General features: G+C 23.7%; 2 protein-coding genes across 3 annotated transcripts; one reads left to right on the top strand and one right to left on the bottom strand.

The window, feature by feature from the left end:
- Positions 1 to 9,809: 9,809 nt before the first annotated feature.
- On the bottom strand, positions 9,810 to 18,211 carry LOC123263859 (tetraspanin-13). Of its 2 annotated transcripts, XR_006509240.1 has the most exons (8): positions 18,091 to 18,211; positions 17,840 to 17,986; positions 16,014 to 16,181; positions 15,782 to 15,880; positions 15,576 to 15,704; positions 12,020 to 12,163; positions 11,777 to 11,904; positions 9,810 to 10,296 (listed from the first exon to the last, which is right to left on the bottom strand). XR_006509240.1 is itself a non-coding variant. In XM_044726894.1 (7 exons), exons 2-7 carry the CDS (start codon positions 17,897 to 17,899, stop codon positions 10,198 to 10,200), a joined length of 699 nt encoding a protein of 232 aa, XP_044582829.1. In that variant the 5' UTR covers positions 17,900 to 17,986; positions 18,091 to 18,211; the 3' UTR covers positions 9,810 to 10,197. The 2 variants fall into 2 exon arrangements, 1 of the variants encoding a protein (XP_044582829.1); XM_044726894.1 differs by lacking the exon at positions 11,777 to 11,904.
- A 2,004-nt stretch (positions 18,212 to 20,215) lies between these two features.
- LOC123263954 (chymotrypsin-2-like) lies at positions 20,216 to 21,807 on the top strand (the record flags this gene model as incomplete). Its single annotated transcript, XM_044727000.1, has 4 exons — positions 20,216 to 20,388; positions 20,460 to 20,721; positions 21,370 to 21,507; positions 21,589 to 21,807. Coding segments are annotated over 4 exons (717 nt in total), but the record flags the coding sequence as incomplete, so codon positions are not given.
- Between the last annotated feature and the right edge of the window lie 6,147 nt (positions 21,808 to 27,954).

The raw sequence follows: 27,954 nt of genomic DNA, 5'->3' as shown, positions 1-27,954 counted from the left end.
TAAATTTTGCCGGCTTTGTGTTTTAGGAGTGAATTGTGATAAAAATTTTAAGTTAGCCGACATTTAAAAATTTTTAGAATTTTTTTTTTTATTAAAAAAAAATTTTTAGAATTTTTTTTTTATTAAGATAAATTTTTTTAATTGTTAAAAATTTCAAAAATTATAAGTGCTATTTTTTAAAAATATTTTTTTGTTATTATTTAATAAATTAAAAATGGCGGCTAATTTTATTATTTTTGAAAATTAAGTTAGCCGACATTTAAAAATTAAAAAAAAATTTTTTTTATTAAAGAAAACTTGAAAAATTATAAGTACGATTTTTTGAAAATATTTTTTAGTTCTAATTTAATAAATTAAAAATGGCGGCTAATTCTTGAAAATTATGTTAGCCGACATATAAAAATTTTTAGAAATTTTTTTTTATTAAAAAAACATTTTTTTCTTTTGTTAAAAATCTTAAAAATTTTAAGTGCAATTTTTTAGTTATAATTTAATAAATTAAAAAATTAAAAATGGCGGCTAATTTTATTATTTTTGAAAATTAAGTTAGCCGACATTTAAAAACTTTTTTTATTGAAAAAAATATTTTTATTTGTATAAAACTTTAAAAACTATAAGTGCAATTCTTTAAAAAATTTTTTAAAATTATAATTTAATTAACTAAAAAATTAAAAACGTCGGCTAACTTTAATAGCATTGAAATGTGTTGTGATTTGTGATTTTTTATAATACTAATAAAATTAGCAGACATTTAGACAATTTTTTGTTTTTTTAATCTATTAAAATTTTTTAATGTCAGCTAATTTAATTAACATTTTTTGGCACGATCATAATTATTGATCGTATATTTTTTTTTAAAATAAAGTTAGCCGACATTTTTCATTTTTTTTTGTTAATTTATTAAATTAAAAAAAAATGTTTTGTTTTTTAAATTGCATTTATAATTTTTCAAATTTTCAATAAAAAAAAAAATGATTAAAATTTTTAAATATCAGCTAACTTAATCTTCATTTTTTTTTTTTTAAACTTGCGGTAATTTATGTATAATTACATACATGATATTAAAAATTGAGTTAGACATCTTACAATTATTATTGAAAAAATTTTCTCTGTAATTTAATGAAACATGTTTTTAGTTATTATTTTATAGATGAGAAAAAATTAAAAAAATTGATGAATATCTGATAATTTCATAATGAAATTTAATAGACATATTAAAATTTTTAAATTGTTAAATTATTAAAAAACAAAAATTCTACATGAAGAAATTTATTCAAAAATTATAAGTGCAAATTTTTATAAACATTTTTTTATTATTTACTGGCTATAAAATTTTCATGTCTAAAAATTTAATTACAAATTTTTTTTTTTAAATTGAAATTTTGTATTTTATTTTATTAAATTTTAAGAAATTCAAAATAGCAGTGTAAAATTTTTTAAATAAAATCTGCTATTTTTAAAAAATTATTATTTTTGGTCGGGAAAAATTGTAAATTGAAATTTTTGAAAATTTTAATTAATAAGTGTTTTTTAAAAATTTCAATAATAATATTATTTATTTTGTACATTTTAAACTAAACTAATTTTGTTAAATTATTCAAAAATAATTTAAAATTAGATAAATTTAAAATTTAAATAATTGAATTAGAAAATAAAATATTTGACCTCGAAATAAAACTAAAAGATAATTTAAAGATTCAAGTAAGCAAGATTAGGTCTTTGATTTAAAATTTTTAGCTTAGTTTAGACTGACCAAGGTCACGCTGAGGCCACCACTTATTCCCCAATCGCTTTCTAACCACGTGGTTATAATATTTTTTTATGTTATTTATTTTTACTGTTTGCGCTAGACTAGTCCCTTTAGGGTCCGCTGTTATGTATACTAGACTCGCTTTGTAATATTATATTTTTTATAAATTTTAATTGCATGGAAGACAGGTCGAGATATGTGACAATGTTTGTTTTTTATTTTTAATATTGCACTTGTCCCGGCCTATCCTGATGCATACTTTACAACAATTATTTATTTATTAAAAATTTTAATTTTTATATTTATTTAAGTTAAGTTTATTGAAGAAATTGATGGCAGGTGGTGATGAGTGCATTATTTGTAATTTTAAGTATCAAATTGCACTCGTCCCGGCCTGCTTTTATTTTCTAAATTCATCAATTATTTTTATTAGTTTTTTTAAATGAGATGAAATTATTGTTTTGTCAGCTCATTAAAAAATTTTGTTATTTTTTTTCTAAGACTTGGTCAGTAAAAAAATTTAAAAAATTCATTTTTTTCAAGACTTGGTCAGTAAAAAAATTAATTAATTATTTTTAAGACTTGGTCAGTAAATTAATTAATTTTTTTTAAGACTTGGTCAGTAAATTAATTGAAAAAAAAAAATTTTTTTTTTTTTCAAGACTAAAAAAATTAATTAATTAATTTTAAGACTTGGTCAGTAACTTGATTAATTTTTTTTTAAACTTAGTAAAAAAATTAATTAATTATTTTTAAGACTTTGTCAGTAAATTAATTAATTTTTTTTAAGACTTGGAAATAAGAAAATGATTAAAAAATGTTTTTTTTTTAAGACTTGGTTAGTAAAAAAAATTGTTTTTTTAAGACTTGGTCAGTAAAAAAATCAATATATTTTCTTTAAGACTAAGTTAGAAAAAAAATTTTTAGAATTAATTTTTTTTAAGACGATCAGTAAAAAAATTATTTTTTAAGATTTGGTCAGTAAAAAAAAAAATTTATTTATAAATTGCAAAATAATTAAAATTAAAAAATTTATTTTAAATACTGTAAGTAAAATATTTTTTGTATTGAAAAAAAAAAAAAAAAAATAATAAAAAAATTTTTTAACAATCGAACAAGTTTTATTTGTTAGAAAAAAAAGGTACCTTTTTATTTAAAAAAAATAGTCCCACGGTTTTAAAAACACCTGGTATGGTACATTTATTATTTTATATTTTTCTTACTCCCTTATTCCTATATCCTATGCTTCTCTTTACTATACTCCCTTTTACTTAACTTATTAGTCTTTTCTTTGTTATTTCTATCAAGCGGTAGAGGATGGGAGTAAATATATAAAGCAGAGCAAGAGGACAGATTTTAAATAAAAATAAAAAGGTAAACCCGGGTACGAGTACGAGTCTGAATGAATTAAATCCTCGTCTTTAATATACATATTTATTCCTTTATGATCAAAAAGGGTCACCTTTTTTTACTTTTTTATTATTATTATTTCCTACCCTTTCATATCAATTCATGTGCTAAACAATATACTCTAAGAAAATCGGTGTCTTGAACAGCTGTCTGAAGGTAATTATTATTTTAATAAAAAAATCCTACATTTTTTATAACGATAATTTTTATAAGGTCTGTCTCGAGATACATAATTAAGAAATGACCTTTTATCTTGTGAAATATTGACATCTTTAATAATATAAGCTCATGAAGATGTTACACTCATCGAGACCTTTCATTTGAGTACCCACATCAATTTTTCATATATTTTATATATTTAATAAATATATAAATATTATTTATATATATTATATATATGTATATCTGAAAAATATATCAAAAATGCATGTGGGTACTCAAATGGAAGCTCTTGATGAGTGTAACATTAGCATGAGCTTATATCTTTAAAAATGTCAATATTTAAGAAAATACAGTGCAATTTAACAAAAGTCCGTAAAAATTAATATAGCAGATATTTAATAATATTAAAATTAAGAAATGACCTTATATCTTGTGAAATATTGACATTTTTAATATTATATAATAATTTTATAATATTAAAATTTTTTTAACAAACAAATTTATTTCAAAAATTTAATTTAAAAATTGCATTTTTTATTTTTTAAAATTTCTACGTCAATTTTTTTTTGCTATAATTTACTACGAAAATAAAAAAATATCTGATAAATTAATTTTTATTAATAAATGATATTAAAAAACAATTTTTGATTGTTTGAATCAAAAATTATAAGTAAAAAAATTTTCCGATCAGCTGATTTAATTTTCATAAATAATAAAAAAATTTTTTTTTTTACAAAAAACACCTTTAAAATCGCTCCAGATGTTTTTCTATCTCAAGTGCAGAGCTCTTGATTCCGACAAAAGAAGTACAGCCGGTGAGTTCCAAAAATCAGATCGCCAGCTGCTTGTCAAATAATTATTTAATGTAAAATATTAAAAAAAAAAAAAAGTAGGTGTTGTTAACTTTAAATAAAAAAACTAACCTGTTATAATAATAAATGACAAAGCGTTAAATAAAAGCAAGTTCCCAGCAAGACACAATAAAATTTACTATTTACTATTATAATTATTTCTTTGTTATTGCGTGCGCCGGGTTGTGTAATAAAATTTATAGGATTTAATATAATAATAATAACATAGACTGATGCGTAGTATACGACCCTTTTTTTCTTTGTTAAGTAGTAGTGAGCGGTGACAAAATTTCTTCTTTCCCCTATTGAAATAAAACGACGCACGCTGTATATATAAGTATACTGACAGAATTTGACCTGCTTAACGATTTTGTAAGGGCAGGTGATGATCCACCGCGAGCAACAAAACCCATCACGTGTTTTGCTTCGTTTTTTTCTTTGTTCCCTGTTTTTTAAATGTGTGTCTATAATAATAATTATTATTATGTAATAATAATAAGAATTTTTATCTTTGTTATTTATTTTTGAGGCTTAGGAAGTTCTATACTGAAAAATTAAATAACACTGAAGTTGACAAACATTAGAATTGTTTTAGAATTTTATAACAATTAAATTGTTATGAAAAAAATTTAATAAAAAAATTCCACATGTAAAAATTTAAGTTAGCAGTCACTTAACAATTTTTTTATTTTATTTATCAAAAAAATTTGTTCCAAAAAATTATATGAAAATAAATTTAGCAGATATAATAATAAAGTTAGCCGACATTTTTTATTTTTTTATTTTGCTTAATTTATTAAATTATAACTAAAAAAATATTTTTAAAAAATTGCACTTATAGTTTCTGACGTTTTTAACAAATGAAAAAATAAAAAAAAATTTTTTTTCTAATAATTCTTTAATAAAAAAATCAAAAAAATTTCATAATAATAAAGTTAGCCGACGTTTTTAATTTTTTGATTTTTTTTTATGGATAAAATTAGAACAAAAAAATATTTTTTACAAATTTCACTTCCAGTTTTTTACAAATGTAATTTTCTTTTTGATTTTTTTGTAATGATTTTTTCAATAAAAAACAATTATAAAAATTTTTAGATGGCTAACGTTATTTTTATCAGATATTTGATAATTTTAAGAATTTTTTTAAACAAATAAATTGTGGCAAAAAAAAGTAGAAAAAAAATTAACTTGTAGAAATTAAAGAAAAATAAAAATTCAATTTTTTAAAAATAATTTTTTGGAAAAAATATATTTGTTAAGAAAAATTAAAAAATTGTTAAGTGGCTGCTAAACTTTAATGTAATTTTTTTATTTTTTAAAATTTCTACATGTCAATTTTTTTTGCCATAATTTATTTGCTTTAAATTTTTAAAAATTATCAAATATATGAATTAATTTTTATAAATTAAAGAAAATTATCAGTGAAAATTTTTAGAAGCACTTTTAGTATTGTAATTAATTTGTAAAAGAATTTAAAAAATTGACAGCTGTCAGCTAACTTCAGTATCATGAAATTACTTTTTTCTTGGTGCCTCCATTTTCTTTATTAGGTTAACTTTTTGAATTTTGTTTTTGTCGCGCAGCGACAATAGCGGTAAATAAAAAAAACTTAAATATTTTGAATTGTTATTATTAACGGTTTAAATTATAATACTGAAGTTAGCAGTCAGCTGTCATTTTTATAAATTTTTATAACAAATCAATTGCATTAAAAAAATTCTTTAAAAATTTTGACTTAACATTTTTTTTTAATTTTTATGATAAATTAATTACAATAATAAAAATAGTTTTAAAAATTTTTACTTCATAATTTTGTTTTTTAATTTTTACATATAGAATTTTTTAAATCAATTTTTTTAATAATAGTTTTATAGTTTTTAAATTAAAAAAAAATTTTTGTCAATTATCTTCAGTGTCTTAAAAGTACAATACTGAAGTTAGCTGTCAGCTGTCATTTTTATAAATTTTGATAAAAAATCAATTAGAATAAAAAATTTTGTTAAATTTTTAATTGTGGAATTTTTATATTAAATTATTTTCATTATAATTTTATCACTACAAAATTATAAAAAAATTTGTAATGTCAGTCAACTTCAGTGTCTTGTTAAAATAACACTAATTTTTAATGATACTGAAGTTGACAGACATTAGAAATTTTTTTTTTTAATTTTATAACAATAATAAATTTTTGAAATTGACAACTGTCAGCAGACTTCAGTATTATAATTTATAATAAATAAATTAGATTTATAAAAAATCAATCGTAAAATTCAATGCCGTTTGTAATAATAAAAATTAATATAATAATCCTTACATTAATAAAATAAAAAAATATATACATACAACAAATATAAGTGCATAATAAAAAAATATAATTACTCGGTTAAGTGATAACCTTTATGATCGTGCTGACTGTAACCTGGCCAATGACTCGCTCTACTTATTTCGGAATAAATTGAATAAAATACAAAGTAAGTATAATGACAAATTATAAACACTCCTTAATAAAATAAACATATATTCATCTTTTAAAATCAATTTGACAATAAACAAGTCAATTTTTTAAATTATTATAACAAATTAATTAAAAAAAAAAATTTCCAAAAATTTTTTTTAATTTTTATAACATTAAGCTGTCACTTCAAAATTTTTAAATTTTCTTTAACAAAAAAATTATTTCCAAATAATTATTTTTAAAAAATTGAATTTTTTTTAATTTCTACGTCAATTTTTTTTTTTAATTTGCTTTTTAAAAAAATATCTACTGATTTAATTTTGATTTAATTTTTCACAAGTAAAATTATTTTATTTTATTTTTTTAATAAAAATTTAATTGCTATAAAATAAAATTAATCAATTAAATTGTCAGTGATTTTATTAAAGCTTAAAAATATAATTAAAATTTCGATGAAGATTATTAAACTAAAATTAGCCGACGGCGAAAAAATTTAATTATTTTTTTTATTAATTGAATGAGAAATAAAAAAATATTTTTAAAAAATTGCACGTAAATTTTTTGCATGTGGAATTTTTTCTTTTAATTTTTTTGTAATAATTTTATTAATAAAAAAAATTCTGAAAATAATTACCTGTCGGCTAATTTTATTTTTATATGAAGATTAAGTTAGCCGACATCTAAAAAGTTTTAAAATTTATTTTTATTGAAAAAATTATTACAAAAAAATAAAAAAAAAAAATTTCATTTGTAAAAAACTTTAAAAAATATAAGTGCAATTTTTTAAAAATATTTTTTAGTTATTTAAAAAATTAAAAATGGCGGCTAATTTTATTATTTTTTAAAATTAAGTTAGCCGACATTGAAAAATTTTTAGAATTTTTTTTTATTAAAAAAAATTTCAAAAATTATAAGTGCAATTTTTTAAAAATATTTTTTAGTTATAATTTAATAAATTAGAAAATTAAAAATGGCGGCTAATTTGATTATTTTTGAAAATTAAGTTAGCCGACATTTAAAATTTTTTTTTTATTAAAAAAAATATTACAAAAAAATAAAAAAATATTTTTGTATGTAAAAAACTTTAAAAACTATAAGTGCAATTTTTAAAATATATTTTTTTGTTCTAATTTAATTAATTTAAAAAAAATTAAAAATATCGGCTAACTTTAGTATTATAAAATTGTATTTAACAATTTTTAAATCTGACCCAATAGTACTTTTTTTATTGGATTAATTTACAATAATAATATCAAAAGAAATTTAAATCTTAAATTTCGTAAGAAACTTTAAATTTCCATTATTCGAAGGCTCTAATTTAAATCACACAAAATTTAACTATTGATAACAGATCGTGAAAGCGATACCGATCCTCCAAGGCCAGTAGCTCAATGTCAAAATAAAAAAATAATTTCATACACTGTGAGTACATTCAACTTATACATTTATTATTATATATCATATAATATATCAGACACATATAATTAATTCTAATAATTAATATCAGATACAATACATAATTATTGAACACTAATTCAAAAAATTTTACAAATAAAATTACATTTTAAAAAAATAGAAATAAAATCCCATTAATATTACGAGCATTAATTATTTGATTATATATCTTAATAATAAACTTATTATTTAATTATTTAAAATTAAAAAAAAAAATTTACCCAAATAATTACACCATTTTCTTAGAATAAACTTTCTACTTTTCCTAATTATTATTACACATTAACAAGTATATTTATATATGTAGATTGATAAATGCTACCTCCAAACTTTAATTACTCATTGTCAGTCATAAAAAAAGTCTCAGATATTTCTCTACTCTAGATAAAATTTGAATACTTTTTGATAATTAATAAAATAACATAAATTGTTATTTTTTTATTTTATGCGGCTAGAATTTTTGCCTTGATTTTGAAATAATCTATATTATTAAAAGAATAAGAACAAATTTTGTATCCAGGATAGTCATATGATAAAATTGGTTTTTTTAGTAAAATTTAGTCATTGAAAAAGTTTTGATATGAATTTGTGTCTTTTTAAAGTTTTAACATCATTCACACCGATAGTCAATTTATTATGATGTATTTAGGCTGCATTCGAAAGTGCTCTATCTCTAGATACATAATTAAGGAATGGACTTGTATCTTGTGAACTATTGACATTTTTAAAGATATAAGCTCATCCTGATGTTACACTCATCGAGACCTTTCATTTGAATACCCACATTAATTTTTCATATATTTCATATATTTCTATATATTATATATATGTATATATGAAAAATATATCAAAAATGCATGGGTGTATTCAAATAAAAGCTCTTGATGAGTGAATAATCAGAATGAGCTTATATCTTTAAAATGGTCAATATTTAAGGAATGACCTTGTATCTTGTGAACTATTGACATTTTTAAAGATATAAGCTCATCTTGATGTTACACTCATCGAGACTTTTCATTTGAGTACCCATATCAATTTTTTATATATTTCATATATTTATATATATAATATATATGTACATATGAAAAATATATCATAAATGCATATAGGTACTCAAATGAAAGCTCTTGATGAGTTTAACATCGGAATGAGCTTATATCTTTAAAATATATATTATACATATTACATAGTTAAGGAATGACCGTGTATCTTGTGAACTATTGACATTTTTAAAGATATAAGCACATCCTGATGTTACACTCATCGACACCTTTCATTTGAGTACCCACATCAATTTTTCATATATTTCTATATATTATATATATGTATGTATAAAAAATATATCAAAAATTCATGTGAGTACTCAAATGAAAGCTCTTGACAAATGTAACATCAAGACGAGCTTATATCTTTAAAAAAGTGAATAGTTAAGAAACTACAGTTGCATTTTATCAAATTATCTAAAAAAAATATCTTTTATAATTTTTTTCTATTACCAATCACAAAGCCGTAATTTTAACATTCAAATTTTAAATTACTAAAAATTTAAATCATTAATTATGAATCTTAATTTTGAAACTACGGTTTTCTGATTGGACCTAACAAAAATCATAAAAGAAATTTTTTTTTTAGATTATTAAATTTTGAACAACTTATAGTTCAAAATATTTTTATACGACCAATATTTTCGCTTTAATATAAAAAATTTGATAATATTAATTTCAAAATTTAGGCAAAAATCTTGGCCCTAATTATATATATTTACTACATAAATAATTAAGCAGTATTCTTGAAGACAGTAGTAATTAGTCGATAGTAAATGTAGTAAAATATTACATATTTTCAATATAATAATTTTAATCTGTTTAATTAATTAATCCGACCTCTACGATCTACTAAAGGCGCATTGAGGCTTATCATCTTTTATTATTTATTTATTTATTAATTAATTAATTAATAAACTAAATTTGATAAAAGTTGAAGGTATTGGTGGCTGACTAGAGCACACACTAAACTATTTTAAATGAGTAATTAATTAATTTATAATAATCTCCAATTGATATTAAATTTACGTAATTAAAAAAAATGTTTAAAGCGATGATTTTATTACTAATTCAGTAGAGATAATTATGACGGGGAAATACAGCTCTCGCAGCCTTTTCGTGCGGGTCCAGTTGATTGCGATAATGGCGAGCTAGAAACGCTGCAATTACCTGTATTTACAAAAAATAAGGAGTCATTACTTAAATAATTTGAAATAATAAATAGATGTTTGTAATAAAAAATAATAAATTGTTATTTTTTTGTGTGATTGAGAGACTAATGACTTGGAATTAAAAATTACGTAATTAAGAAATGACCTTGTATCTTGAGAACTATTGACATTTTTAAAGATATAAGCTCACTATGACATTACACTCATTGAGACCTTTCATTTGAATACTCACATCAATTTTTCATATATTTATATATATTCTATATATGTATATATGAAAAAAATATCAAAAATGTATGTGGGTATTCAAATGAAAGCTCATGATGAGTGTAACATCAGTATGAGCTCATATCTTAAAAAATGTCATTAATTAAGAAATTACATTGTATTTTGTGAAATATTGACATTTTTAAAGATATAAGCTCATCGCGATGTTACACTCATCGAGACCTTTCATTTGAGTACCCACTTGCGTTATTGGTATATCTTTCATATATGCATATATATATATATATATATATATATATATATATATATATATATATATATATATATATATATATATATATATATATATATATATATATATATATAGAAATGATGTGGGTACTCAAATGAAAGCTCTTAATGAGTGTAACATCGGGATGAGCTTATATCTTTAAAAATATCAATAATTAAGAAATGACCTTGTATCTTGTGAAATATTGACATCTTTAAAGATATAAGCTCATCCCGATGTTACACTCATCAAGACCTTTCAATTGAGTACCCACATCAATTTTTAATATATTTCATATATTTATCTATATTATATATATGTATATATAAAAAATATATCAAAAATGCAAGTGGGTACTCAAATGAAAGCTCTTGATGAGTGTAACAACGGGATGCGCTTATATCTTTCAAATATGTATTATATATATTACATAATTAAGAAATGACCTTGTATATTGTAAAATATTGACATTTTTAAAGATAAAAGCTCATTCCGATGTTACACTCATCGAGACCTTTCATTTGAGTACCCACATCAATTTTTTATATATTTCATATATTTATATATATTATATATATAAATATGAAAAATATATCAAAAATGCAGGTGGGTACTCAAATGAAAGCTCTTGACGAGTGTAACATCAGGATGAGCTTATATTATTAAAAATGTCAATAGTTAAGAAAGTGCAATTATTATTCGCTAATTTAATTTGAATTTATTAATTATACTAATATTAGCAGACATTTGACAATTTTTTTAATTAATAAAAATTACGATAAAATAAATATTTAAAACAATTAAATTTAGAATTTTTTAAATTTTTTTCTCTTAATATTTTTTAATTAAGAAGAAAAACAAACAAGTTATCAGTCTCAGTGTTACGTGGAGCGAATAATGTATTAATAAATGAGTGTTAAGTATAATGTTAAGAAAACTAGGTATATAAAATAGTACAATGAGTGTAATAAGCACCCACCATCTATTAAATATTTGGTGCGAGGTGACAGGGGACATTGTAATGGTATTAGACTAGAGAAAAGCACTGGGATTAGCTCTTGGATCTTTTTGATTCCTGTATCTGACCGTCAACCAAACACCAACAAACTATAATCAATTATTAATTATCAATATTGTTAATAAAACCACAACCAGTTGTCAACAATCGTCAATAAATGAACAAACAGACAATTTTGGGTAATTAGTTATTGAATCATCCTACCTCTGTGAAGCTGAAAAATAGCCCAATACCCCCGCAGAGTTTGAACGCGTGGTCGATTGTTGACTGAAGTTTTTCCATACAAGGCTCGCATTTACAATCTTGTGGATGGTCCGTCCAATTTGTGGTAGTAGAACAGCAAAATTTCTGGTAAAATTAATTTTAATTTAATATAAATATAATGTCGTTTTATTTAATAATGAATTTTATTTAATTGCACTGTACTTTCTTAACTATTGACACTTTTAAAGATATAAGCTCATCCGATGTTACACTCATCAAGAGCTTTTATTTGAGTACCCACATGAATTTTTGATATATTTTTCATATTTACATATATGTAATAAATACAAATATATAAAATATATGAAAAATTGATGTGGGTTCTCAAGTGAAAGGTCTCGATGAGTGTAACATCAGGATGAGCTTATATCTTTAAAAATATCATTATTTGACAAGCTAGCAATGTCAGTTCTTAATTATTGACATTTTAAAGATATAAGCTCATCCCGATGTTACACTCATCAAGAGCTTTCATTTAAGTACCATCATGCATTTTTGATATATTTTTCATATGTACATATATATAATATATATAAATATATGAAATATATAAAAAATTGATGTGGGTACTCAAATGAAAGGTCTCGATGCGTGTAACATCAGGGTGAGCTTATATCTTTAAAAATGTCAATAGTTGACAAGATACAATGTCATTTTTTAAATAATGACATTTTTTAAGATATAAACTCATTTCTATGTTACACTCATCAAGAGCTTTCATTTGAGTACCCACTTACATTTATGATATATTTTTCATATCTACATATATATAATACTAGCTGTTACCCGCCCGCTTCGCTGGGCGCTTTATAGAATTGCATTTTTAGATCTAGACTTGAAATTTAATTAGAGTATTGTTTTGACTTGCACAGATTCCAAATGAGCATTGAAAGTTTTAGTTAATGTCATTGCAAGTCTCATAAGTAAAGTTGAAGTCTGTCTAGCTTCAAGTGCGAAGAATTTTTTTGTCATTTAAAATTTTCTCAGCGACATCAATTTTTCATAGAAAATAAACTTAACATGTTTTTTACATACCCAGTGTTTGGAAAATGCATTTATTTTAATCAGTAACATTCCCTCGATCCCGTAATAAGAACAATTTATAAGTTATGTAATCAGCAAAAATAACATGTATGTAAAATTCTAAGTTCGTTGACCGAATTACTACATATAATGTTAAGTTTTGGAAACCTTACAATGACTTTTTTCCCGCTGGTAAAGAGACGTTTGTTGCAAGGAAATTTTTAGCAAATGTTATTGAAACTCAATAGACAGGGTCTAAATTTTATGTTTCAAAAAGTTCTAGTTGATAAACAACAACATTTTCAGTAGATTTCATAGATATCTAACTATTTTAATTCTTGAAACCAATTTTACCATAACCAAACATACGATCAGCATATAAATATAAATTTTTAACACTTAGTTCACCAGACATAATTAGCTTCTTTCTTTAACTTTTTTTTTAAATGACGTGAAATCAATCAAATATTAAGGTTATATAATAAAAACAAAAGAAAATCGTATTAAAAACAAATGAATGAAAAATGAGTCTTTTGTTTTTATTAGCGGGAAAAAATGTATATAAAAATTAATCGTAAAAAAAATGAGAAAGGGTTGATAAAATCCAAAAATAAGTAGCCTATAACCATATATGAAAAATTCTGCGTCGAAAGGTAGCAGTCCCATCCCGATAGCTTCAGTAGTTTTGACGTCAACTTTTATCAAAGGAACCCTATTTCGTTATATATGTATATTTTCCACCCACGCATTCGCCCACGCGTAGGTATATATGGAACTAAATTCTCAAAAAAGTAACGTAATAAAAATTATTTCCTTTTATGCCGATAAAAAAAACAAATAAATTAAAGAAAAATGCTCGTCTTTTGTTTTTATGGGCGGGAAAAATGTTTATCTAAGTTAAATAGAAATAAAATGGTGAAGGATTGATGGAATTCGAAATAAGTAGCCTATAACCATCTACAATTCATTCCGCGTCGAATGGTCCTAGTCCCATGTCAATATGTTCAGTAGTTTTTGCGTGATTGACGGTCTACGAAACCCACTTTCCCTATATATATATATATATATATATATATATATATAGATATATAAATATATGAAATATATAAAAAATTGATGTGGATACTCAAATGAAAGGTCTCGATGAGTATAATCTCGGGGTGAACTTATATTGTTAAAAATGTCATAAGTTGACAAGATAGCAATGTTAGTTCTTAATTATTGACATTTTCAAAGATATAAGCTCGTCCTGATACGTGTCAAGTAGATTTACAAGCATGATTTCACAACAATCACATGCTTGTAAAGGTGGACCATTTCGTGAACTCTGCCGTCCATCTTACATTTGTCAAGAGCTTTCATTTGAGTACCCACATGCATTTTTGATATATTTTTCATATATACATATATGTAATATATATAAATATATGAAAAATTGATGTGGGTACTCAAATGAAAGGTCTCGATGACTGTAACATCAGGATGAGCTTATATCATTAATAATGTCAATATTTCACAAGATAAAAGGTTATTTCTTAATTATGTAATATATATAATATATATTTTAAAGATATAAGCTCACCATGACGTTACACTCATCGAGACCTTTCATTTGAGTACCCACATGCATTTTTGATATATTTTTCATACATACGTATATGAAATATATATATAAATCTATAAAATATATGAAAAATTGATGTGGGTACTCAAATGAAAGGTCTCGTTGAGCGCAAAGTCGGGGTGAGCTTATATTTTTAAAAATGTCATTAGTTGCCAAGATAGCAATGTCAGTTTTTGATTATTGACATTTTCACAGACATAAGATCATCCCGATGTTACACTCATCAAGATCTTTCATTTGAGTACCCACATGCATTTTTGATATATTTTTCATATATACATATATATAATATATATAAATATATAAAATATATGAAAAATTAATGTGGGTACTCAAATGAAAGGTCTCGATGAGTGTAACATCGGGATGAGCTTATATCGTTAAAAATGTCAATAGTTCACAAGATACAAGGTAATTTCTTAATTATTGACATTTTTAAAGATATACTCTCATTTTGATGTTACACTCATCAAGAGCTTTCATTTGCGTACCTACATGCATTTTTGATATATTTTTCATATATATATATATATATATATATATATATATATATATATATATATATATATATATATGAAAAATTAATGTGGGTACTCAAATGAAAGGTCTCGATGAGTGTAACATTAGGATGAGCTTATATCTTTAAAAATGTCAATAGTTCTCAAGATACAAGGTAATTTCTCACCTATGTATCTAGAGATAGAGAATTTTCGAATGCAGCCTATCAAAATATATTGACTATATATAGATTAAATTAAATGACTGAAAAATTTTCAATTGAAAAAAATTATTCTTAAAAATTCTAAATTTCATTTATAAAAAACAGAATAAATTGGAAAAAATACTTACTGTCACAGCTTCACAAGAAGGATGATCCATTTTTGGGTCAATATTGATAATATCAGTTCCATTAAATCCACAGCAATTGAAATTAGTCTGTACTTTGCTCTTCAGTTCCATTCCAACTCGTTTCCATCCCTATAATAAAGCAAAAATAAATAAATAAATGATTAAAATAAACATAAGATTAAAAATTTATTAAATAAATAAAATACCTGTTCTGCTAATTGCTCTTGTTGTTTGGCATTTACGGCAAGACACGCGCAAGCGATGCTGAATTGTACCAAAAACAGCAAGAATAAAATGAGCATGTACTGTTAAAAAAATAATAATAATTATTTAAGGAAAAATTTTAAGCTATAAATTTGTCAGATAATTATGAATGTAAGTATAAAATATGACTGATATGAGTCTTAGCGGCTTAGACGAGGTTTTATCAAAGGATACAAAGAAGAGAAGAACTTGGTGGTGCTTGACAGCTCCAATCAGACCCAATATTGATATAAGGATTAAAATTACTCCACAGGCTAGGATTCCGCCGATTATTGGGAGGTTTGTTACCAATGCTGATGCTCGGCCGTACACTGCTACTCCAATTAGTATGAATGCTACTACCTGTAAATTAAAAATAATTTTTTTCAATAACAATAATAAAAAAATATCTTTTAAAAATTTCATTTAGAATTTTTAAAATTTTCTAAATGTCACAATTTGTTAAAAATAATATTTTTTTAAAAATAAAAAAAAATTATAAATACAATCTTTTATAACATTAAAAATTAACACACTTGAAAATTATTTTATTTTTATTAAAAAATAAATTAGGTCTGAAAAATTATTTTTAAAAAATTGCATTTATAATTTTTGACAGCTTTTGAAGATAATTTTTTTACTATAATCTATATTATTAAAAGAATAAGAAAAATTTTTTATCTATAGATACATAATTAAGAAATGATCATGTATCTTGAGAACTATTGACATTTTTAAAGATATAAGCTCATCCTGATGTTATATTCATCAAGACCTTTCATTTGAGTACTCACATAAATTTTTCATATATTTTATATATTTATATATATTATAAATATGTATATATGAAAAATATATCAAAAATGCATGTGGGTTCTCAAATGAAAGTTCTTCATAAGTGTCACATCGGGATAAGCTTATATCTTTAAAAATGTTAGTAATTAAGAAATGACCTTGTATTTTGAGAACTATTGACATTTTTAAAGATATAAACTCATCTCGATGTTACATTCATCAAGACCTTTCATTTGAGTACTTACATGCATTTTCGATATATTTTTTATATATACATATATATATAATATATATAAATATATGAAAAGTTGATGTGGGTACTCAAATGAAAGCTCTTGATGAGTGTAACATCGGGATGAGCTTATATCTCGAAAATGTCAATAATTAAGAATTGACATTGCTATCTTGTCAACTAATGATATTTTCAAAGATATAAGATTACTTTGATATTACACTTATCGAGACCTTTTATTTGAGTACCCACATCAATTTTTCATATATTTTATATATTTATATATATTATGTATATGTAAATATGACATATATATAAAAAATGCATGTGGGTACTCAAATGAAAGCTCTTGATAAGTGTAACATCAGAATGAGCTTATATCTTCAAAAATGTCAATAATTTAAAACTGACATTGCTATCTTGTCAACTAATGACATTTTTAAAGATATAAGCTCACCCTGACATTACACTCATCGAGACCTTTCATTTGAGTACTCACATCAATTTTTAATATATTTTATATATTTATATATATTATCTATATGAATATATGAAAAATATATCAAAAATGCATGTGGGTACTCAAATGAAAGCTCTCAATGAGTGTAACATTAGGATGAGCTTATACCTTTAAAAATGTCAATATTTAAAAAAGTACAGTGCAATTTAACAAAAGTCATTATTTAATAAAGCAAAATTTTCTTTATTTATAGTTCACATAGTGACTAGTTACTAGTTTATTTATTTAGTAAATTTTAAAAATAATCACGTCTGAATAATTTAAAAAAAATATTTTTTTTTTTATTATAAAAAATTATTGTCATCAGCTGGATATCTAAATTGAGTCTATTGAACTAAGACACAATTTAGCTGTACCGTTATCTTCATAGCTAATATGATAATTTATATAAATAAAATATGTAGATCAATTTAATCTCCAAGTGCAGATTTTCCAATTAAAATTTATGAGATATATATATTTTTATATACTTACAATGTACAAAATATTCAATGCCGTGAGAGCATTTTTTGAGCACGTAAAACCCCCACACATTTTATTTTTTTGATGAAAAAGTTAATTTTTATTTCCTCAGTAATTGCCTCAATAGTCTTCTAATGTCAAAATTATTGACGTTTGGAGCTGCGGATAAAATTTAAAGATAAGTTATTAAATAAAATAAGACTACTTGCTATTATTATTATTTTTATTTTTATTTACGGCTTATTATTTTTGTTATTATTTACTTTTTAATTTTTTTTTTATTTACGCACTGAGTAAATGTAATTAATAGTTTTTTAATGTAAAATAATAAAGTTAACACGACGAACGCTGACGAACGCCAAGTTTCAACTGAAACTGGCAACTAGCTGACCTAGGAAAAAGAAAAATCGATTTGTTAATCTCGATTTGCGATCGCGAGATTTTAGCGGCCATCTTGCCCCGCGAAATTTTAATTCATGTTTTTTTTTACTCATAACTTGGAAATAAATTTATATAAATTTTTCGCCATACTACGTTTCAAAAATATAATAATAAAATCCGCTGACATTTTATAATATTTTGATTTTTTTATAATTAAAAACATTTTTAAAAAAATCAAATTTAAAGTTTTTCTTAATTTCTAAGTGTCCACATTTTTTTTTTAATTTTTTCAATTTTTTACTAATTTAATTAAAAATAAATTATTGTTTTTATTAATTATTTACTTAAAATTTTTTTATTTTTTATTATTATATTTATTAAAAAATAAAAACACCCGTCATTATCAGCTGTTACTTAATCACTGATAAAAAAGTTATGAAATGTCACGTCAAATAGTTTAATTTATTTCTGAAAGGTGACGCTACTGGTAAATTTAAAACTTCCGTTAAAAAAAATCACGGAATTTCCGCGGGAAAAATTCAAATTTAAAAATTCAATTAAATTATTAAAACATTTTTTAAAATTGTTTATTTATTCAAATTTATCAATTTTTAAGAGAGAATAATGCTATTGTTTACTTCAGCGCATTTTTAAATTTAATATCATTTATAAATTCTCACAATTATTTGCAATTCAAATTCCAGTAGTATGAATTAATTTTAGTCAGACGTGACATTTACAAATAATTTTTTTTTTGTTTTAATTTTCCTTCTTAATATTAATTTATTTTTTCTTTTGTTTCAAAAAAAAAGTTACAATTTAATTTAATTTAACAAAGAAAGAGTTGAAAAATTAATAAAGAGAAAAAAATTATTTTTCAATAAAAAAATTTAATTATTGTCTTTTGTGCTTTAAATTTTGAAAAATTATAAAGATTATCGATAAGAAAAATTGCAAGTTGTAGCAATAATTTTCTTCGAAAAATTATTTGAAAAATTAATAAATTATTTTATCACAAAAATGAAATAATTTTTTTTTTCGGATTTATTTTAAAAATTACTGCTCTAGCTAATATATCATTCATATCTGCCGCTGATAATCATTATTTAGTAAACTATAATACTAATTTTAATACTTTCATACTATAATCACAACGATTTGATAAGCTTACGGTAAAATGTAAGTACGACCTTATTAGCTTCTGTCAAACAGTCACTATACTGTTATTTGTAATGGAGTAGTTATGATGTTAATTAAAAATTGGCTGTTTTTTACAATTAATACTGTCATTCTTATACACTGCGGTAAGATCTCATTACTTTCGAATTATATAATACAAAAAAGTTTCCTTACATGGAAAGAAAAAGGAAAAAATTACACTATAAATAGTAAAAAGTGTCGCTTAAAATTAAAAACGATAAAAATTGCAGTTAGAAAGAAATATTTATGAAATTCAAACTTTAAATGTTAATTTTTACAGCTTTAAAGGTGATATTTAGATTTTACAATGTAATTTTTACATTCTCACAAAATCTGTAAGAATCACAATTTGAAACTGTAATTTTTCCAATTTTTTATATGAAGTGCTATGGTACATTACACTGATAAAAAAATTAACTTAACTCAAGAGCCAAAATCTTTAACCAAGAATACCATTTTGAAGAAAATGATTTTTTGAGTCAAGAGAATAAATTCTTGAGAAGAAAAATTTACTTAAATCAAGAATAATATCTTGACTCAAGAATTTATTTTCTTGACTCAACAAAATCATTTTCTTCAAAATACTGTTCTTGGTTTAAGATTTTGGCTTTTGAGTCAAGTTAATTTTTTTATCAGTGGATATAATGTAATTTTTCCCTTTTTCTATTTTCTGCGTAAACTAAATTTTTCTGCGTAAACTTAATTTTTTCTGCTAAAAATAATTTAGTTAAATAGAAAAAGTTATCGAGGCTTTATTGTTGTTCGGAAAAATCGTATATAACTTTAATTAAAATTTATTAATTCATTATTAATATTGCAGTTAAAATTTCGGCATCATTAGGGCGTATTGTTGGGGGTGTTATAACTTCTGCTGAAGAACATCCGTATATGGTGTCTCTTAGATTTCGTGATAAACATATTTGTGGGGGTACTATTGTATCCAATCGTTACATTCTTTCTGCTGCACATTGTCTTGTTAGGTAAAATTAAAGCAAAATTTTGCATATAATAATAAAAAGCAAATTAATAATTATAATAATTCATTTCAAAGAATTTCGCCATTTTTATTCACCATCATAGCTGGAACAAGTTCTCAACACGAAATAGGTGACGTTTATTTCGTTCACTTTCCAATAGTCCATTCATTTAAAATAAATGATGGCTCTAATGATATAGCTCTTCTTAGAACAACATCCAATATTAGATTCCATGATAAAGTTCAGCCGATTGAACTTACTGATGTAGACATTAATGAAGATAAGTATCCAGTGACCATGATTGGTTGGGGTCGGCTTACGGTAAATAACTTCATGGCTTAAGATAGCTTAATAATTACTAGTAACCTTGCAGTCACTATGTGACTGCGTGTGAACTATAAATAAATGAAATTTTGCTTGATTAAATAATGACTTGTTAAAATGTACTGTACTTTCTTAACTATTGCCATTTTTAAAGATATAAGCTCATCCCGATGTTACACTCATCAAGAGCTTTCATTTCAGTACCCACATGCATTTTCGATATATTTTTTATATATACATATATATAAATATATGAAAAGTTGATGTGGGTACTCAAATGAAAGGTCTTGATGAGTGTAACATCGGGATGAGCTTATATCTTTAAAAATGTCAATAATTTACAAGATACATAGTCATTTCTTAATTATGTATCTAGAGATAGATTATTTTTGAATGCAGCCTAAATACTTATCATAATAAATTGACTATCGGTGAGAATGATATGAAACCTTGAAAAGGCACAAATTCAAATCAAGAAAATGACACAAATTTAAATCAAGACAATGACACTAAATTTTACTAAAAAAAACTGATTTTATTATATGACTATCCTGGAAACAAAATTTATCTTATTCTCTTAATAATATAGATTAGTATAATTATTAAAATCAACTTAAGATTAATTAGATATAGCTTAAATAAATAAAAAACATGTTTTAGTATATTGGGCCGACTTCAACGTACTTACAAAAAATAAATTTGAATATTATTGATAACATAACTTGCAAGCGAGAATGGAATTTTATTAATGAAGGACACATTTGTGTGGCAACTACTTTGAAGCAAGGAAGTTGTTTAGTAGGTCAAATTATTAAAAATCTACTATAATTATAATTACAATAACATATACTTTGATATAATTAATTATTTCTTAATCAGGGCGATTCAGGTGGTCCAATAGTTGCTAACGATCGGCAAATCGGAATAATATCCTTTGGAAAAATGTGTGCTGCAGGAAAACCTGATGTTGCAACCAGAATTTATCATTATTTTAATTGGGTTCGCAGCTATGTTTTATTTTAAATTGTATAATCAATATATAAAGATACTTTTTCTATTTGTTAGCACCTATTAAAATCATAAAAATAAATCTGTTATTTAAATACTACCTAATATTTATTTTACACAAATAAATTTATTTGCGACAAAGATATGGTTTCAGTCTATTTATTTTAATTAAATAGTTATTTGTTTATAGTTAAAAAATCTTTCTTTAATACTTTAAAATCATATGTTTCAGTAAAATCACATTTTTTAACTATTAACAAATGTGATATTTTAATTTTGGTAAAGAAATCATGCTTTGTAATATAGTAAATAATATCTGAGATATTTTTAGGGTCATCAAAGCAATCAGGATCACTTTATTCATAAAATTTCTATTAGGGTAATTTATAATAAACTAAAATAATTAGCCAACAGTTGGATTTTTATAGTTTTTTTCCATCATTAAATCCATTTTAAATTTATCTATGCATATTAAATTAGTGAATTATGTTAGGCTTTGGATAAAGGCATTAAAATTAGGATAACTCAAATAGCAAAAGTACCCACTCAAACGTCTTATCATTTATTTCAAAGGAGATTTGTTAACTATTAAAAAATGTTATTTTAATTAAATAAACAGGCGAATTAAATGAAATAAACCAAAACAAAATAGATTTGGTTAAAAGTAATCCATATTTAAATAAACCAAATTTTTTAATATTAAATCCGTATTTTTAAGCTATTTTAAATAAATCTACGATTTTAAATCAAACAGTGGCAGTAATTCTAAATGTCTCTAATACATAGTTTGATAAACTAGTCAATTCTTTCAAGCATTTATTACTTTCATATCAAACATTGTATAGCGTGAATCGTTATACTGATAAGCAAAAGTACTTTTGTAGTGCATTATACTGAGTTTAAATTAAAGCATGCAGATATGAGTCAGAATATAATTAATTTTACTTCAAGAATAATTAATTTTTTAAATTTCCAATTAAATAATTCGGCACGATAATAACTCTACTCTTTACTTCTCTATTAATAAATATCTCTATTCCTAAATAATAACTATTTCTAAATAACTCTTTTCGTAAAAATCTCTATTCTTAAGGAAGTTCGAGCGTAACTAATGAGTCAAAATAATGTTAAAATTTTTTTTTCTTGCTCTCCTACCCGAAAGTACGCTCTTTCTGGACGCATTTTACTCCAGAAAGAGCAACATTTGTGGCTTGTTTTGGCGCATGCACGCTACGCATATTTTCTGGCCGGGCAGCACAGAACCTCGCTTTTTTTCATATTTTCGTGGCACGAGTTTCAACTGTCTAACAGTCACAACATCGTCTGTATGTAACATGTCAGCGCATAAACTAACCAGAAAATGTCAAAGAAATAAAAAATAATTTATAACTAGATTATTATTAATGAACTATTTAATAATAACACTACACAAATGATTCATATAAAAAGTTTATACAAAATAAAATATAAAAGTTTTGTGGACTTTATTTGCTTTCTTTTATATTTTGACAGCTAGTCAAGCAATGTTTATAAAACAATAGGTACATGACTCTACAAGCTTCTAATAATTTAATTTCAATCTTTCTTAGCCGTCGATTACTAACTAAAAATTAATTTTTAATCAACTCAGAAATAAATTCTATTATTAGAACGAGTTTAAATATTTGTGCCAAGTTCTGTGCATTTTATCACTCTAAATTAGAACAGTTGTTAGTAAACTTTAAAATAACTAATTTTTTTTTTTTTTTCAATTTATTAATTTTTACTTCTTTTTTTGTGTCCGCCCCGACCAGCAAAGCCTCGGCTTTGCAAAAGTCGGGCAGCGCCCCCCTCGCGCCCGGCAAAACCCCTTCCACAGAGTTACGTACTTTCGGGTGGAGAGCAAGAAAAATAGTATACAACCCACGACCAGAATGTTGGATGCCCTGACGTATGTCAGGAAATCCAACTTTATGGCCTAGGGTTGTAATATACTATTTAAATTTTAGTCTTCCCAATATTCGTAAAAATTCTTTATTTTAATTTAAAATAATTAAAACAATTTAATAATTGATGATTTTTACTTATTTAATAAAGTAAAGTAATAAAATGACTTTGGTATTTATTACTTGCCGGAATAAATAAACAGATTTGGCAATAGCAAGCTTGATTATAACCATAACCTGAGACGTGGATGAGTGTGTGAGTTAAACATTTCTCTCTCTGTAACTATATTTCTATCCTTTTGTTTTTTCTCAGCTGTTGACGCGATGTTGTCAAATCTTTATTCGAATAAATGGCTGACGATAAACCAGTTACAAACATAAAATTTGACTTTAAATATTTCAAAAATTATATCGGTAATGTATTATTATTAAATTGTTTTTATATTTTGCAATAATCCAAGTTTCTTGTGTATAGTTTTTTATCCGTTAAAGTTGGGAGGTTAATATTGAAAAAAATAATTAAAGTCTCGACAAAACGTTTGTCTTCCATAAGAGCCCGTGTATAAGGAGATAAAATATGTGATTTTTAAAATTTAATATCCAAGTAACTAAAACGGTGAATCTTTTTTAAATTTTGGGATTAGATAAATTACGTATTTATTTATACGTATACTTAATTTCAAAGCTCAAAGTTGGAAATTATTTTTTACATTAAATTCGCTCGAACTTCCTTAAGAATAGAGATATTTAGAAATAGTGTTATTTAGAAATTTAACTATTTAATATAGAGATATTTATGAATAGAGAAGTAAAGAATAGAGTTATTATCTTCCCAATAATTGTAATCTTTGATTCGCTAAATTCGATTTTATTAGTCTTCTTTAGAACGATGTGAATTTTGAATATAATCCCACAAATAAACTTTGTCCAATAATGACACTTGTGAATTAAGAAACACTGTTCTATTCGTTGTTGCCGCTATTCTTTGTCGGTATAGCCAAAAGCGTTCGGCGTAATAACTGTAAATATGGAATAAAATAAAAGATACCACAGCAATCATAAATAGAAACTCGCAAAGAGCTATCATAAATTGAATGCTTATGTATGTTATTTTTTTCATTTTATTGGTTAATTGATATTTAATAATCAATAGCAGTTTTATAATGATGTAAATCTATATCTTTTTATTGTACTAATTAAAACTATATTGTTTTTAAAAAAATTATTTTTAGTACAAAGATGAAATAATTTAGATATGTCTAAAAAAATTATTAGTAACCCGAATTACTCCTCGAAATAATTAATTTTTGACTGATTGAAAATAAAAAATAATAACTAGATGAGTAAAACAAGATAAGCACACAGAAAGAAAATTTCTTGACTGGAGAACAAAATTCTTGGCTCAAGAAAATTTGTCGGTGCCTGAAAGAAGATCGAAGTTGTGTTGGCCGAAGTTAAAATTTTTCTTTAAATTCTATTTTTGGTGCAAGTTATTTTTTCTTTATCATAAATACTTGATACAATAAATTTTTATATTTGATTAAGATTTTTAGATACTTTAGGGAAGCAGCGCCACCTACTTCAGCTGAGAAAAAAATTTTCTCACCTTGAGAAAATTTTTCTCGAGAATATTTGATACCCATTTTATATTATTTTACCGTGCAATTATACATATTGAATGAGAAAATGATTAAATATTATTTGATCTTGCCAATTGACATGTTAATCAATAAAAATATTAATGAAAATTAACTTCTATCTTTATATTTAATTTTTTGGAGTAAGAGAGAAATTTCCTCAAGACAAGAAAATTAACTTCTATCAAGAGCTAAATTTTTTGGAGCTTCGAGGCTGAATTTTCTCAAAAAAACAAGATTTTCTTGACAAACAAATTTTCTTCGATCAAGATACGTATTTATTAAAGCAAGAAAATTAATTTTGTTGGAATAAGTGCAATTTCTTGTGTCAAAAAAAATTTTTTTTCGCTCAAGAAAATAATTAAGAAGAAAAATATTTTCTTGGCTCAAGTGAACCTTTTTTTCTGTGCAGGTAGTTAAATATTCAATAATTTTTTTTTGCATCACATTAATCAATTAATTAAGTAAATAATTGGAATTATATAAAATTAAAAATTTAAAAATCATTTAATGTTTCGCAATAATAATGTCAAATATTTATTAAATTAGTACGATTGGTTACATTCGCAATTATTTTTAAAATTAACATTTGCTCATTTATTTTCGGTCAATAATTACATTTTTTAAGATGTTTGAACAGTTAACACAAAAAACTGAAGTAAAATTATATGGATTTATTATTTTTCAATCGATGAAGAGAAATCAATAAAATTTTAACCGTTGTGAATAAAGCTCAACGCTAAAAATTATTATTTAAGAGTTTGTGTTTTAAAAATGTTCTCTTCTTTGATTATTTCTTATTTAATGATTAGTATTCTTGCCAAGCAATCACTTGGAAGTGCAGCATCTTCATCATCATCATCATCATCTTCTTCTTCTTCTTCATCAACGAATACTGATTTTGCGTCGTTATCCAACGGCCCTTGTCCAAAAATTGTTGTGGATCAAGTTGATTTTGATAAAGTAAGAATATTTTAAATAAATTATAAATATTTAACTACCAGAGCTTACACAAGTTATGCGCAAGTACATTAAACATGCTTACTGCATAAAATTTCTGATAAAATCTAAAATGACCTTGTATCTTGTGAACTATTGACATTTTTAAAGATATAAGCTCATCTTGATGTTATACTCATTGAGACCTTTCATTTGAGTACCCACATCAATTTTTCATATATTTTATATATTTATATATATCCACAGATTCGGTAGAATCTGGCGCCAAGTTCCGTTCAAATCCGTTGTAAACGGAGCGCCAGACTATCGAGTATGTTTACTGTAAGCAGAACGGTATTTCGAGGTTGCAAAATTTTATTTAATTCTACGGTACTTTTTGTTCCTAAATTTTATATTATAACAGTAATTCATACTTTATATTATTAGTTCATTATATTCAATTATAACAATTAATCTACTTAAAATTACTAAATTTAGTCAGCACAAACTATAGCAACGCAAAAATTTCGATCCTGACTTTTTTTTCGATGTAAAAAGTGACATGCCACAGACTAAATAATTTGAGATTGCATGGTAATCCTCCAATAGATGGGAAACTACAGTTAAAAAAATACATTTCACAGCTTGCTTCTATACCCGCCAGGGTGCGCTGGAATTATTTTTACATAAACTGTAGCTTCAAGGGGATAGTTTGCTATAAAAAATGCAGCCAACGCGAGATTTAAGTTGGTACCAAATGTAAATTTTTATTATAACTACAAAAAATACTAAAATCTGAACAAAAACAGTTTAACTATAAAAAAAATCGCGCCAAGTCCACGTTCATAAGACTATTAAGAAAAAAGAAATTTTTTTTTTCTTTACAAAAAGATATAAAATAAAAAAATAAAAAAATCAAAGTAACCGATATGATTGTATAAGATTATCGAAAATTAAAAAAAATTTTGTTGTAAATTTAAAAATTAAAAAAAAAATTTTGGAACGTACTTGGTGTGCGTCATTGTGTATTTCAATTTTATTAAAGTACTAGTAAATAGACTACGAATTTCATTAAAAGTAAAATATTTTGCAACGACGCACACTAAATACGTTCCAAAATTTTTTTTTTAATTTTTAAATTTACAACAAAATTTTTTTTAATTTCCGAAAATCTTATACAATCATATCAGTTACTTTGATTTTTTAATTTTTTAATTTTATATCTTTTTGTAAAGAAAAAAAAAAATTTCTTTTTTCTTAATAGTCTTATGAACGTGGACTTGGCGCGATTTTTTTTACAGTGAAACTGTTTTCGTTCAGATTATATATATATGTATACATGAGAAATATATAAAAAATGCATGTGGGTACTCAAATGAAAGCTCTTGATTAGTGTAATATCAGAATGAGCTTATATCTTTAAAATCTTCAATATTTAAGAAATGACCTTGTATTTTGTGAACTATTGACATTTTTAAAGACATAAGCTCATCCCGATGTTACACTCATCAAAACCTCTCATTTGAGTACCCCCATCAATTTTTCATATATTTTATATATTTATATATATTATACTAGCTGACCCGGCAAACGTCAACGTTGTTTTGCCATATAAATAATTTCCTAGTAATTTCTAGTGTAGACAAAAAATAGCTTACTTATTGTAAGTATGTATGTATGTTAGAATGTGTATATTGTATGTATGTAAGAATGTGGTATATGCGTGAAATAAGCAT

The sequence above is a fragment of the Cotesia glomerata genome, linkage group LG4 (genome assembly GCF_020080835.1).
Source record: "Cotesia glomerata isolate CgM1 linkage group LG4, MPM_Cglom_v2.3, whole genome shotgun sequence".
NCBI classification, from domain to species: domain Eukaryota; kingdom Metazoa; phylum Arthropoda; class Insecta; order Hymenoptera; family Braconidae; genus Cotesia; species Cotesia glomerata.
Note: the sequence above shows the minus strand (reverse complement) of the source record. Positions and strands in the feature narration are given on the sequence as shown.

What these genes read in the sequence shown, in the direction of transcription:
- LOC123263859 (XM_044726894.1), bottom strand. Translation starts at nt 17,899, where the DNA reads ATGTGTGGGGGTTTTACGTGCTCAAAAAATGCTCTCACGGCATTGAAT. An exon ending in AAGAGCAATTAGCAGAACAG is followed by an intron (nt 15,705 to 15,781) that starts GTATTTTATTTA and finishes GCTTTATTATAG; the next exon opens with GGATGGAAACGAGTTGGAAT. An exon ending in TATTTTTCAGCTTCACAGAG is followed by an intron (nt 10,297 to 12,019) that starts GTAGGATGATTC and finishes TTGTAAATACAG; the next exon opens with GTAATTGCAGCGTTTCTAGC.